Consider the following 12,219-nt stretch of genomic DNA (forward strand, 5'->3'; position numbering starts at 1 on the left):
GATAGACCCATTCCGCTACGAGGCGGAATAACAATATCTAAATCTTATCAAGCAGTTGTTACAGCATGTTGATAAGGTTTGGACAACAGGCGTAAACAACCTGACACGGTGATAAATACATTTCACCACTTATAAGTATATTAACACAAAAACGTATCTTCACACTCATTTATATATTTTTTTTCAAAAGAGCGTACATCAAAGAGGATTATTGAATGAAAATTAAAAAAAAAACAACAACTCAGTGATGAGAATGTAATAAAGCGAGCGTATAAATAGAGCAAGCTACTGGCCGAGACAGGGAGTGCTCAAACCTAGCACAGTTACACGCTGGACAGGTGTTGCTTTAGTGTCAGGCATGAATGGAAGTGTGTGAAAGTAACTGTGTGTTGTGTAGGTTACCGGTGTCGGATGCCGCTTGTTTCTTTTGTCGGGCTCAAGGTGTTAGCGTGTCTGGTAAATTCAGTACAAGGGGCGCATAACTACCGTTACCAGACATTTCAGTATAGAATGCCACTCGGGACGGGAAACGATAAATTTTAAAAATAAATAAAAAAATATAGTAAAGACGTGATGATAAAAATAGCCAGTGCTAGCCCTGATAAAGATTAAGAGACGCAATAAACGAAACGAGAGCCCCTGAAAACCAGAGAGAGAGAGTGTCTGTCGGGGATTTAGCCAGCTATCAATTCTATTAGTGCGGGCCTGGCTAACTAGAAGACACGGAGTGAGTGAATAAAACCCAATCAATAAGAAAATGGGACTTCCTGAACCTTCTTTCCCAAGCCGGGTCGGCCAAAACACAATCTGTAACTGCTGATGGGCTCAACTATCACCACCGCAAACCATTACAGGCCATTATGTTTACAAAATGAGAAAAGACAAAAAAAAAACAGCCCGCTCAAGTAAAAACATCTTTAGAGCATACACTGTGTGTGTATGTGGGAGTTAAGAACGAACGCTGTTAAGGTTGAAAAGCGTTTGTGTCACTTGGAGTTTTGTATGATTAGAAGGCACACAGGACTTGCACTAGTCAGACACTTTATAAATTTACTCGTGTTTCAAACATAGGTTTATGTTGTATTTCTAGCTTAAAAACTATGCCCCAATAAACTTCTAAAGAAATACATTTAAATCCCAATGCTTTAATTATACATTTGGTAAGTGTTTAAAAATAAAAGATTATACTTTAAAATTTGTACAGTGAATGTATTTTTTATTTTACAAAGAGCTAGTTTTGAATAGGTGAACACACAGAGCTGCATGCAAGAAAAGATTTTTTTAAAAACTAAATTAACTTATCTTAGCCTGCTATAAATTGAAACATGAGCAATAGGATATACACTCTCATTTCACAACAACATAAGTAATTTTTAGGGTTTTTGTAGTAGTTCAAGTGCATAATTCACACATCTCCTATATAATGGCATTAAACCTTAAATAAAACAGCAATTATAACACAGGTTTTTAAAAAATGAGTTTCACTTATGTCATTACAGAAATAACACAGGTTATATTCAATTTATTTTTTTAGTTTACTAAGAGCATGAAATTTAAAATGACTTGGGCATTGGAGAAATAATGACAATACGTTGAAGGGGATCAAATTAAGTGTTAATCAAGGCAAATAGCAAAACATATACAAGGAAGGGGCATTTAAAACTTCCTGTATGAAGTGAGGGGGTTAAACCAAGTCTTAAGAATGGTTATATATAAAGTATTCATTTACTATGCTCAGGGGACACTCTGTGTACCACAATCCCTCTCCAAGAAAGAAATACTGCCCCCAAAATATTTGAATTTATATTTGAAATGGGATGGGTGTGTGTGTGTTGAATTTTAATCAGTATTTCTGAAATACTTGAAAGAAACTGATTTCAGTGGAGGTAGACACAGCATACCCCTGTTTATCTTAAAATAAGACCAGTGATCTTTACAAAAGGCTACCAAATAGAAGACAAAATATGAACACTAGCTTATTTCTACTGTTTTGTTGTATTGAATACCTCTAAGCAAGAGTAACTGCTACTAGACGATTCAAACTTTGAAAATTGTTGACAAAGGTAAATACACATGCCACAATAATATTATTTTCAAAAGAATGAGATAAAATAAAAGCTAAAGTACCCAGAAAACAAGAAGTAGTATCTCAACAATTGGGGGTAAATGGCTAAAATGTAATGCATTCTCTCACTGTTTTAAAACACAATACTAGATATACAAATCATTATCTAACATTTTTCATGGGGTTTAGAAAATAGAATTCCTTTTTATAAATGACAAACAAATTAAAGGTGCTAGAAAATGTAAACAGTTATGGGTAATTAATTTTTTTAAATTGATAAATTTTTTTCTTTACAAAAAAAAACGGACACTACAAACTTAGCGTAAAAAATAAGTACTTTCTCAAGAATGTTTAAGAGTAATGAAACAATTTAATTAAAATTATCATTAAATGAACTTAGACTATGTAACTATTTTAAATGTTAAAACATGAATGATCAATAGAAGGTGATTAACTAAACCTTCACTGCTTCAACATTTACAAAAGTATATTTAGTTTAAATAAAAGTTTCATATCCATTAGCTATACAGCTAAATTCAAAATCCTTGGTTGTCAATAGCAATATCTTAGGGATAGGGTTGACGTGACATTAAGAATTAGTAGCGAACTGAGAATACAAACAAAGTTGTGTTCGTTTGTTCATTTATTGGGCAGATCTGCTCTATAAACTGGACAAAAAGGGAGTGTGTTGGTCTTTCAATGCCTCTAGTCTGGTAACTAATAAAGGTGATTGCACCCATAATTACCACAGAGAAAATCCTGGGCTGTTCCATTTGTGGTTTTTAACTCTAACTTTCAAAAAGTAATGAAGATAAGAGTAGAGTTCACCTGTAACCACTGCATATGAAGGAATAGTGTGGTCAGCATTATGCCCAGCCGCCTTTACTTCCCCTGATATAAGGTAAGGTACCCATGAGAGCTGAGTTGGACTCACCTGTCCTCCCATTCATGCCGGTAGGTAATTTAAAAAAATAATAACCTTTTACTAAAACATGTGTTTGTAATGATAGTAAATAAATAAAACAGATGAAACCAGGTCTCAATTATCTTTTTCTTTGATGTGTTTGAGATTTTAAAAAAAAAACCAGCCTAAACAAGAATGAAAAACTAACCTTGGATGCTGGCTTGGTTATCCTGTACCAAAGCAATGTGTTGGTTTGTCAGCCGCCACACAGGAGGACGCAGCTTGACCTCAATACTCGCACAGACTTGACTCTCACCGTGCAAAAAGTAGTGGAAACAAAAGCTCAGGTGCACACTGAAACAGAATAAAATAGCCATGATTAGAATAGATCTATTACACATTTTATTAAAGTTCCAACAAGATAAACACAACTTGTATCTTAATACAAACAATAACTTTTTATTTAAATAAACAAAATTTAAACCCAGTGCTTACCCAGTATCATTGCACCCATGCTCATATGGTAAGACATACCATCTCCCCAGTCTAACAAAGTTCTTTGACAGCAGGCTCCTGTTACACAAAAAAGTTTTCAACATTTTAAAAAATTCCTCTAAAATATACATCAGCATGAAAAACATGCAATGAGAATTAATAAAACCAACCTTTCAATAAGATTGTGAAGTGCTTTGAACAATAATGTTCTGCATTCATAAGTGAGACCATTATCCTTATCTTTATCTCTATCCCATGTTCCACTTTCAAGTTCTGAAGAAGAAAAAAATTCGGGGTACAAATTAAAAAAAAAAAAAATATATCAAATACCAGTGTGCTTATGCATATATGTCATAATCCAAGAAATAAAACTAGAACATTTCATTAAATATATACAAAAACTACTTAACAGTAAAGTTTACAAAGAAACAACAAGGTACTACAATTTAGAAATAAAAAATAATAACTTAATTGTAAGTTAACTATTTACCTTTCAGGCATAAATCAGATGTAGCCTGTCTTAGAGATTCAGGCTCCTCCCCATACCAAAAAATCCACAACTCTTTGCAACTGTTGAAATCCGGCTGGCGCTGCTCTGGATCCCGCTGCACTCTGCGCCAAACACACAGTATGTCATTCTTAATACAGCGGGAAAACCCTACTAAAACTGGATCATCCAAAAGCTCATAGTTTGTAGGTTCTGAGGTCAAGCGACGCCACTTTATGCCACACAAATCAGTCTGAAATATTTAAATATATTTATCAATGGATAATTTTAAAACATTATGGATGCAGCCTTAGAAATAAAAACATTTCAGGTAAATAGTTCATTCAATGCAGTTACATCAAAATTGATCACAATGGCCAAATAATTTTCAGTAACTGAAATATCAGTTTTTATTGAAATAATACCTGCTCATCATTGGTTACAATTGCTTTTTAAAAATAAGCAATTTTTAAAATATCCATATTGCTTTCTTAATATTACCAATTTTAAACAAAGAATGTGCATTAACAAAACATTGCTAATAAATTGACCACAACATATTGTTATTGACATATTTGTAGTTATATTTTTATAATTTGTATATAAAAATCAACCATTCATAAGGCATAAAAATATTTTCTAACTCTTAAAAAAAAAGTTGAACGATTATTCCTAACCTAACACAGACCTATTATTTTATGATGCATTTACTTAGAAAATGAATCGCAAGATTATTCGATTCAATAGTCATGATTACATTTGTGAGTCAGTCACTGCCTTGTAAACACTGCTGTTTATTCATGGTATCGAAATCTAGACATTATATTCAATAGAGACTCTAGAAGCCAAATGACTAAAATAAAATTAATGAGTGCCCTACTTAATAATTAATTGGTATGATCTAGATCTAGATTCGTACAACAATATCGAGGCCAATCTAAATTTTTGAGGAAATGAGTCAAAAACCACACTGACCAAATCATATATAGGTTCTAGATCTATATAGATCTGCCCCAGCCTACAATAGATGTGGTTAATCATGTGGTTGAAAAGGATTCAAGTTAAAATATCAGTTTTGACAAAACTGAAGCCTACATTCTAGAATCTAAAAAAAAAACAGTTTTGATTTGGTTAAGAGTGTAAACAAGGGTCATGTGTTGTTATTCTAGTATTAAGATCTAAATATTAACATAATAATACATGGCCCTATTCGAGTGTTAATTATTTCTGGTGGTTGTAGGTAACTGTGTAAGCCTATTGATTTCAAAACATGCCTTGACCGACCTACCCCCCCCCCCCCCCCCTACTTCCCCATCCAATGTTGTACAATACACGACAAAACTGTTTTAAATATTTACAAAGTAAGATTGTAAAGAGTGAAATTGTATGAAATGTAAACCATTTCATACCAAAACATAAAAAACAAAAATATCCAGTTTAAGATCAACAACCCCCCATACAATTTAAGCTGATTCTTGTCTCACGACAGCAAGTTTTGGTTAAAATTTGTCAAAAAAATCTTTCACTCACCAAAGCAAATAGATTTGTGAGGCAATCCTCCAAGGAACAGCCGTTTCCAGACGGATTTGGGTGACTCATAGTCACTCCATATTATTTTGAACCTAAATTATATCCAAGTGAATTATATAATTAAATCCTAAGACAAAATCTCAATAATTATCGTTCGTCCATCGTGGAATTGGAGTTCTCACAATAATATGGCTACTATAATGGCGCCTCGATGGATCAACTTCTTTTTGATTGGTCAATTCAAGTCACGTGTAGAATGACCTAAATAAAATTGTATCAACATGGCAGACAACGAGTGCCATCCGCTGCTGTCAAATATAAAACTGCACCTTTAAACTATCTTTAAAATGTTGTTTTTAACTAAAGGGCTTACTGATTGATTTTACAATGTCGCAAATAATTTTGATAATTATTTATATACTTATTGGATTCTGGGCTTTAAACAGGTACCTTTACACGAGTTTACTTCTGATCACAGGGGGAAAAGAAATAATTATTTATATTTTTAGTAACCAGGAAGAATGAAATCGAAAGTTGAATCAGTTTTATTTACCGTATTATTTATTTAGATAAAAATGCCGATGTTGAGTCAGTTTTCCTTTTGTAGTAAGCAAACAATCTTAACGTTTTTTTTTTTAAGAAACAGAATGTATGGTTTGATTAGGCCTACTAAACCTATTTTACTATTTTAAGATGACATTCATTACGCCTGTAAGCCAAATTGAAATTACTTCATTTTTCAAAAGTGGGAGGGGCAAAAAAATATTTAAAAACTGTTAACTTCAGAAACATATTACAAAAGGCGATCTATAAGTATAATATAACCCTGGTCCTTAGCCCATTGCCCCCTGATTATATAACATTTTAAGATAAGCCACCCCCCCCTCCCCAATTACACACCAAGACATTTTGCACTACCATCAGTTTTTAGACTTTCGAGTTAAGAAGTTTTAGAGTTTTAATAATATAAAATCACTTATTTTGTGTAGTGTTGTCATATTTAATGATTTGTCCAGCTGTTCTAAATAACAAAAAATACCCCTAATGAACTTCTGTTCTAGTACATAGGCCGTATATACTATAGTATAATATAATAGTATATAATTCAAGCTATTCCAAAAAGTAATGATAAAAAGTTTACCCTTTTTTTGCTTTTCATCACACAAGATAAATCTTGTTGATTCTTCTGTTACAAGTTAAAGTGGCTTTACCATATATATTCAGAAATAGTGTATTAGAAAAGTAAAGTAGTAAATAGGAAATAAAACATACCAGTTCAGGAATTTTACTCATTTCACCTTTCCAAAATCATTTAGGGGCTTATTCTTAGTAGGACATAATTGTTTTATTGTATTTTTATTTATTCTAAAATTATGGCATAACAATACAGTTTTGTTTTCGGCTAGAATGGCTAATACTAATACGGTCAGGGTGAGATCTAGGGTTGGGATAGAACTGTGAGCAAAAAAGATTGCTTCAATGTACCATCTAATGTTTTCTTTAAAGACTATTTTGTCGACTCTTTTATAATTACACAATCCCTTCAGTGCAAGCATTCCATAGCTTTCTTATTTTATGTCTGTTTTGTGGGTTTTTTAGAGTTAAGGTGTTAAGTTGGAAACAGTAGCCCCACGAATTATCACCCTTGTTTCTTACAGTTAGTGTGTGTGTGGGGGGGATAGCTCATTTTTAATGGAAGGCTACAAGAGTCCAACCTATTTGTTATACCTTTTGTCATTAGAAATAAAACAGAGCTGCTGCTTCTTTAACACTGTCAATCAAACCTATACTTCGCTGGTATTTCTAACCTCATACTGACATTGACCCTATTCCTAACAGCTTTAGTGACAGAAGAAAAACTTACCTGCAAAAAATATAGCATTTCTTTTACGTCTTGCAGATACCAGTGTAATGTTTGTGTAATAAAAATTATTGGGTTTTTTTCAGGGCTGTTGCATACATTATACAATGGCTTTTAAAACGATATCACATTCATTTGAGAATTGGGCGGATTGGCTTTTTTAACTATGGAAAGGTTCAAATTACTGTTCAAGTTCATTCTGAGGTCTCAGTGCATGTGGTAAGTTTCATAGAGCTGCTAAGCATGATAGGCTTACTGTAATCATGTGCATTAGTTGCTTTTAAATTAAGTGTTGGAAGATGCAACTTTTTAAAAATTTTATTCTGTGGAAATATAGCAAGTCAATGTTTTTTGTTTATTCATCAGAAAAATAAAATAAATCTTATCTAAAAGATTGCTAAATAATTAGAATGGTATTTTGTGAATTGGCAGATATGGATCTTTGCTTTTCTTTTCTGAGTAGGATTACATTTTATAAAATTAAAAAAGTAAAACTCAAAACATTTTTTTAAATGTAATATTCTAGCCTTTTTAAAGTGTTAATACTATAGACATTAAAATAATTCTATTCAAATTTTTTTATAATCACAAATGTTAATTAAAATTGCTAAAATATTCAAGTGTCCTTTGAGTAGATGGTTTGGATTAAATATATCAAATTAATATAAACATATTATTTAAGAAGCACACAGTAATGTTTACTAATTGATTTTATGTTCCAGGAACTGGAGAATATCTGGCTATCTAGTTCATTTGTAAATCCAGATGTCAGGTATGTTTTTGCATTATTGATTTTGAAAGTGAAAATTTATGCCGGCATTGTCTAGCGGTAGAGTGTTTGACTGCTAACCTGAAAATCTTGAGTTTGACTCTGGGATCAAGTCAGTAAAAGTCCACCCAGCTGTGATGGGTAACATATGTTGGGGAAAATAAAGGCGGCTGGGCATAGTGCTGACCAAACTATCCCTTTATATGCCAAGGTCACAAAAACAGGCGAACTCTACTTCACTACCTGCCCAAGGACCGTCAGGTTCAAAAATTTAAAATTATTTGTTTTACTTTAAATTCATTCCCTTGTTTGGAGTTTTTATTGCATCAATTTAAAGCACAGATACCTTGAAAGTTATTATTATTATTAAAGTCAGGTTTTTGGTTCACTAATCTATCTATATTATTACTTATACCTTTTCCTCTCAGAAAACCATTGGTGCTGTGTATAGAAGATCTAAGGATCCAGGTGGATGTCAACAACCATAGAACTGAGCAGCTGGAGGCTCAGCCCTTGAGACCCCACCCACAACAAGGCCTGCCACTAACACAGCGCCTGAATAAAATTTTGTCCCTCGGCTCGGTAATCTTTTAATCACCCCAATACAGTGCAAAGATTACAAAACAACAGTAAATTTGTTGCCGTGGCAGTAAGACTAGATGGTGTTTGATTATATATAGAGAGAAAATATTTGTATAAATTGTATATTGATTTCATTTTGCAAAATAAAACTAAATTTGTGTCCACTTTGCTATAATTTAGGGGCATGCAGTTGAATATAAAATCAGAACATGTTTTATTAAATTTATTATTTTATTGAAACTTGCAAACTTGCTTTTTACCAGTCTCTGGGGGTTGTTTTTTTTTTTTTTTTTTTTTTTTTGAGTTTTTTATCACTGTGTTAATAATTAAAGTTTAATAACATATTTTCCCCCAGTATGTTGGGTTGCGTATCAATAACATGACTGTGATGCTGTTAAAGACCATGGTACCGGACTGTCTGATCCACTTCACTAGCCCAGAAATCTCCTTAGATATTACAGCAGCTTATGACAAGTAACTTTTTGCTTCGTTCATCTTTATCTTAAATTTTTTATATAATTGTTTAAATTAAAGTAAATCTGAACATTTTCATAAAAATATTATTATATATGAAAGATTAAATGTTACATTCTTTTAACTGTTGAAGCTTGAGTTCATTAAACAAATATTACAGAAAACAGACACATGTATCTTACAGTTTTATGCATATCTTTATTGTAAGATTTCAAATACTTAATCCATAGGTATGAAATGTGTATAAATTTAAACAACTTGGGATGTAAAGCTCTACGCTCTTCTCCTGAAACAGTGGTAAGTTTTTAAAAATGCAACTGTACCAGAGATTAAACCCTCATCAGCTTGTAACAGTTTCAGCAAAATCACATTTTAATGGAAATTTTACTAGAAGCATAAAACAAGATAAGATACATTATTCAAATTTTGACTTATATCAAATTTCATTAGTTATATGTTCAACCTAGTTTTCATATGTATTCACTTATAATTTGTGATTTTTTTTCTAATAATTTGCTGTGAAGATTTTGTATTTTCACAAGTTTTTTTAATCTTTTGACAGCAGCATCCGCAGCAGAATTGCCTTGGGGAGTTTTCTTTTACATTCAAGATGGAAGCTAAAGTAGATAAATTAGACCCTGGAAAACTTGTAGTCAGTATTTTCTTTTCTGTGTTTTAACCTATGTGTCTATAAAGTTAAGGTATTTTTTTTTAGGATTTTTGAAGACATGGAACCTATCAACTTTGAGAAATAACATAAGAGTGGTGACGAAAACGAGGTCTTAGTTTTGTTAATTTTCTCTCAAGAATGAATGGAGAATAATAATCTATGCCTGCTAATGTAAACTTTCTTAATTTCTAAAAGTATTTTTTAAATTTCTTTACTTATTTTTTATCATGTTTAATGATTAGCCACACAATTATATTTATCTTTATGTGTACAGGTACTGAGAACTGTGATAGCCAAACCACAAATGACAATAACTGAAGGTAGCATGTTTAATTTCTTTGGTACTTCTGTCTGCATGAAAGCTATTTTAGTAGTATAACAATCTTTTTAACCCCCTCCCCACCCACAGATATTGTCTACACCACCAGTCTCAAATGTAAAAAAAAATATTTTTACTAAGCTATTTTCAATAAGAAAATGACGTCATATTAAATATTCATTTTTACTCATATATTTAATATTTATTTTTAAAATGAATCTCCCAGGATTTCTGCAGAGCCTACAAATGATAAACACCAGGCGACTCAGTCTTGTAGAGCACCAGGTGTCAGATGATGGCTCAGCGGCTCCGTTGCACCAGCCAGAGGATTCAGACAGCAATTATGTCCAGTGGCCTAACGACAAGATGTTTTCAACGCTCAAAATTTTTGAAAAAGTGGTAAGGATAGAATACTTAAGTATGCAAACACAGTAGTAGAGTTTATGTTTAAGTTTTTTTTTTGGAAAATTTTTATAATTTTTTAATTGAAAGTATTTTTTTTTTTTGTAAAACTTTGCAAAATGTATCATAAAATGTATCATAAATCCACATTAATTTCTTAGAATAAACCACTAAAAAATTTTTTTTTTTATGAACATAATAAAGGTGAATTAACTTTATTTTCAGCAAGATATCAGTTTTGACATATCAGACTTAGATGTTAAGATAGTTAGAGAAACTAAGCAGAGGTAAACATTTTATAGTTTATCTACATATTTTTTAAAGAAACGCAATAATTTGTAAAAGAAAATTATATTTTAAACTGCAGAGGTAAACACTTTATAGTTTATCTATATATATTTTTTAAGAAACGCAATAATTTGTAAAAGAAAAATATATTTTAAACTGCTACTACTAGTTTAGTATCAGCATGTTAAACATGTCAATTTACAAAATAATAATTTTGTAACAGATATTACGAGAATTGTAATTTTAGTAGTAATTTTTTAAATATTTGAAATGTTTACAGAAGCTTATCAGTGTCCCTTAGGCTGTTTCACTTAGGCTTTCATAATCAGTCATTCTGGCAAGCCACAGATATCAACTGTAATGTGTATTTAGAAGGTAAATGCTTGTACAATTTTAAGGGGAAATACTCATAACACTACATATTTAAGTACATTCTTTTGTATAATATTAAAATATTTGGCATAAAGTGTAGAAGGATAATGCCCCTTGTCATTCCCCCCCCCCCCCCTCCAAAAATTAAACTACAGTAGGACATAACCTACTTCTGGGTTGATTGCTAATTGACCCTGTACCTAATAGGATGAGGGATAGGTATAATTATATGTATTCTCAAAATGATTAAATGGATCTGGGGGGGGGGGGGGATATGTCCTAGACCTTGATACTTACATCTCTTTTTGTTACTCTGTAATATTGCAATTATAACTGGTCATACTTTATTGAATCATTTTCCTTTTGTCCCTCTAGAGTTCAATACTAGTTCAATGCAAGCCAAATTTGCTGGCCTTAATAAAATTGTTATCAAAGGACAGGTAATCATCTTTAAGAAACTGCTATGTGTATGTGTGAATGGAAGTTACAGTACTTATTTTTATGTCAGTACATTGTAATGTAAATTGTAAATTTCAAAGTAAAATCGATGATTAAAGGAAGTGGTATACATGACATAACATTATTATTATTTTTTTTTTCAATTTTCCTGTTTATCTTACTTATATCAAAAGGGTTTTTTTTTAAAATTTAAATGAAACTCAAATGCATCTCTACATTATCTTATTAAATTTGTCAATGCTATTTATTAAAAACTTTCCCACCTACTATAAACTTATCACTTAAACTTAAGCACACCACACACATACATCATTTTTGCCCCATGTGTTAAACAAAAATCTCTATTCTGCCATTGTTGTCATGTAGGGGGGTGGAAGCAAGCATTGTAACTGAAATAGCAATATAAACAGAAAGTGATATTTCAATGCTAAGGTACCCATTGAGTTCTGACTGTTCTGTATTTACTTGGACTATATTCTGTACCTTTGTCTACCCTTAGCGTTAAAACATCACTTTCTGTTTATATTGCCATTGTTGTCATA

At 31.8% G+C, this 12,219-nt stretch overlaps 2 protein-coding genes across 5 annotated transcripts in view; one reads left to right on the forward strand and one right to left on the reverse strand.

Annotated features, from left to right (window-relative positions):
* LOC131956579 (mediator of RNA polymerase II transcription subunit 13-like) overlaps positions 1-5,708 on the reverse strand; it is a 33,113-nt gene extending 27,405 nt beyond the window's left edge. For all 3 annotated transcript variants that reach the window (XM_059321103.1, XM_059321102.1, XM_059321101.1), the window contains exons 1-5: positions 5,482-5,708; positions 3,955-4,204; positions 3,635-3,737; positions 3,465-3,542; positions 3,178-3,323 (exon numbers count right to left, since the gene is read on the reverse strand). In XM_059321103.1, the coding sequence (XP_059177086.1) occupies positions 3,178-3,323; positions 3,465-3,542; positions 3,635-3,737; positions 3,955-4,204; positions 5,482-5,550 (646 nt within the window). In that variant the 5' untranslated portion in view covers positions 5,551-5,708. The remainder of the gene's footprint in view (positions 1-3,177; positions 3,324-3,464; positions 3,543-3,634; positions 3,738-3,954; positions 4,205-5,481) is intronic.
* Positions 5,709-5,761: 53 nt separating this feature from the next.
* LOC131956578 (protein hobbit) overlaps positions 5,762-12,219 on the forward strand; it is a 38,233-nt gene continuing 31,775 nt past the window's right edge. The window contains exons 1-12 of one of the 2 annotated variants that reach the window (XM_059321099.1): positions 5,762-5,927; positions 7,429-7,561; positions 8,065-8,114; positions 8,540-8,693; positions 9,049-9,167; positions 9,398-9,464; positions 9,730-9,819; positions 10,112-10,157; positions 10,383-10,555; positions 10,784-10,845; positions 11,127-11,221; positions 11,594-11,658. In XM_059321099.1, the coding sequence (XP_059177082.1) occupies positions 5,869-5,927; positions 7,429-7,561; positions 8,065-8,114; positions 8,540-8,693; positions 9,049-9,167; positions 9,398-9,464; positions 9,730-9,819; positions 10,112-10,157; positions 10,383-10,555; positions 10,784-10,845; positions 11,127-11,221; positions 11,594-11,658 (1,113 nt within the window). In that variant the 5' untranslated portion in view covers positions 5,762-5,868. The remainder of the gene's footprint in view (positions 5,928-7,428; positions 7,562-8,064; positions 8,115-8,539; positions 8,694-9,048; positions 9,168-9,397; positions 9,465-9,729; positions 9,820-10,111; positions 10,158-10,382; positions 10,556-10,783; positions 10,846-11,126; positions 11,222-11,593; positions 11,659-12,219) is intronic. The other variant, XM_059321100.1, reaches the window with a different exon arrangement.

Source organism: Physella acuta, unplaced genomic scaffold (genome assembly GCF_028476545.2).
Source record: "Physella acuta isolate Inbredline_101_S28 unplaced genomic scaffold, ASM2847654v3 ptg001162l, whole genome shotgun sequence".
Taxonomy (NCBI): Eukaryota; Metazoa; Mollusca; class Gastropoda; family Physidae; genus Physella; species Physella acuta.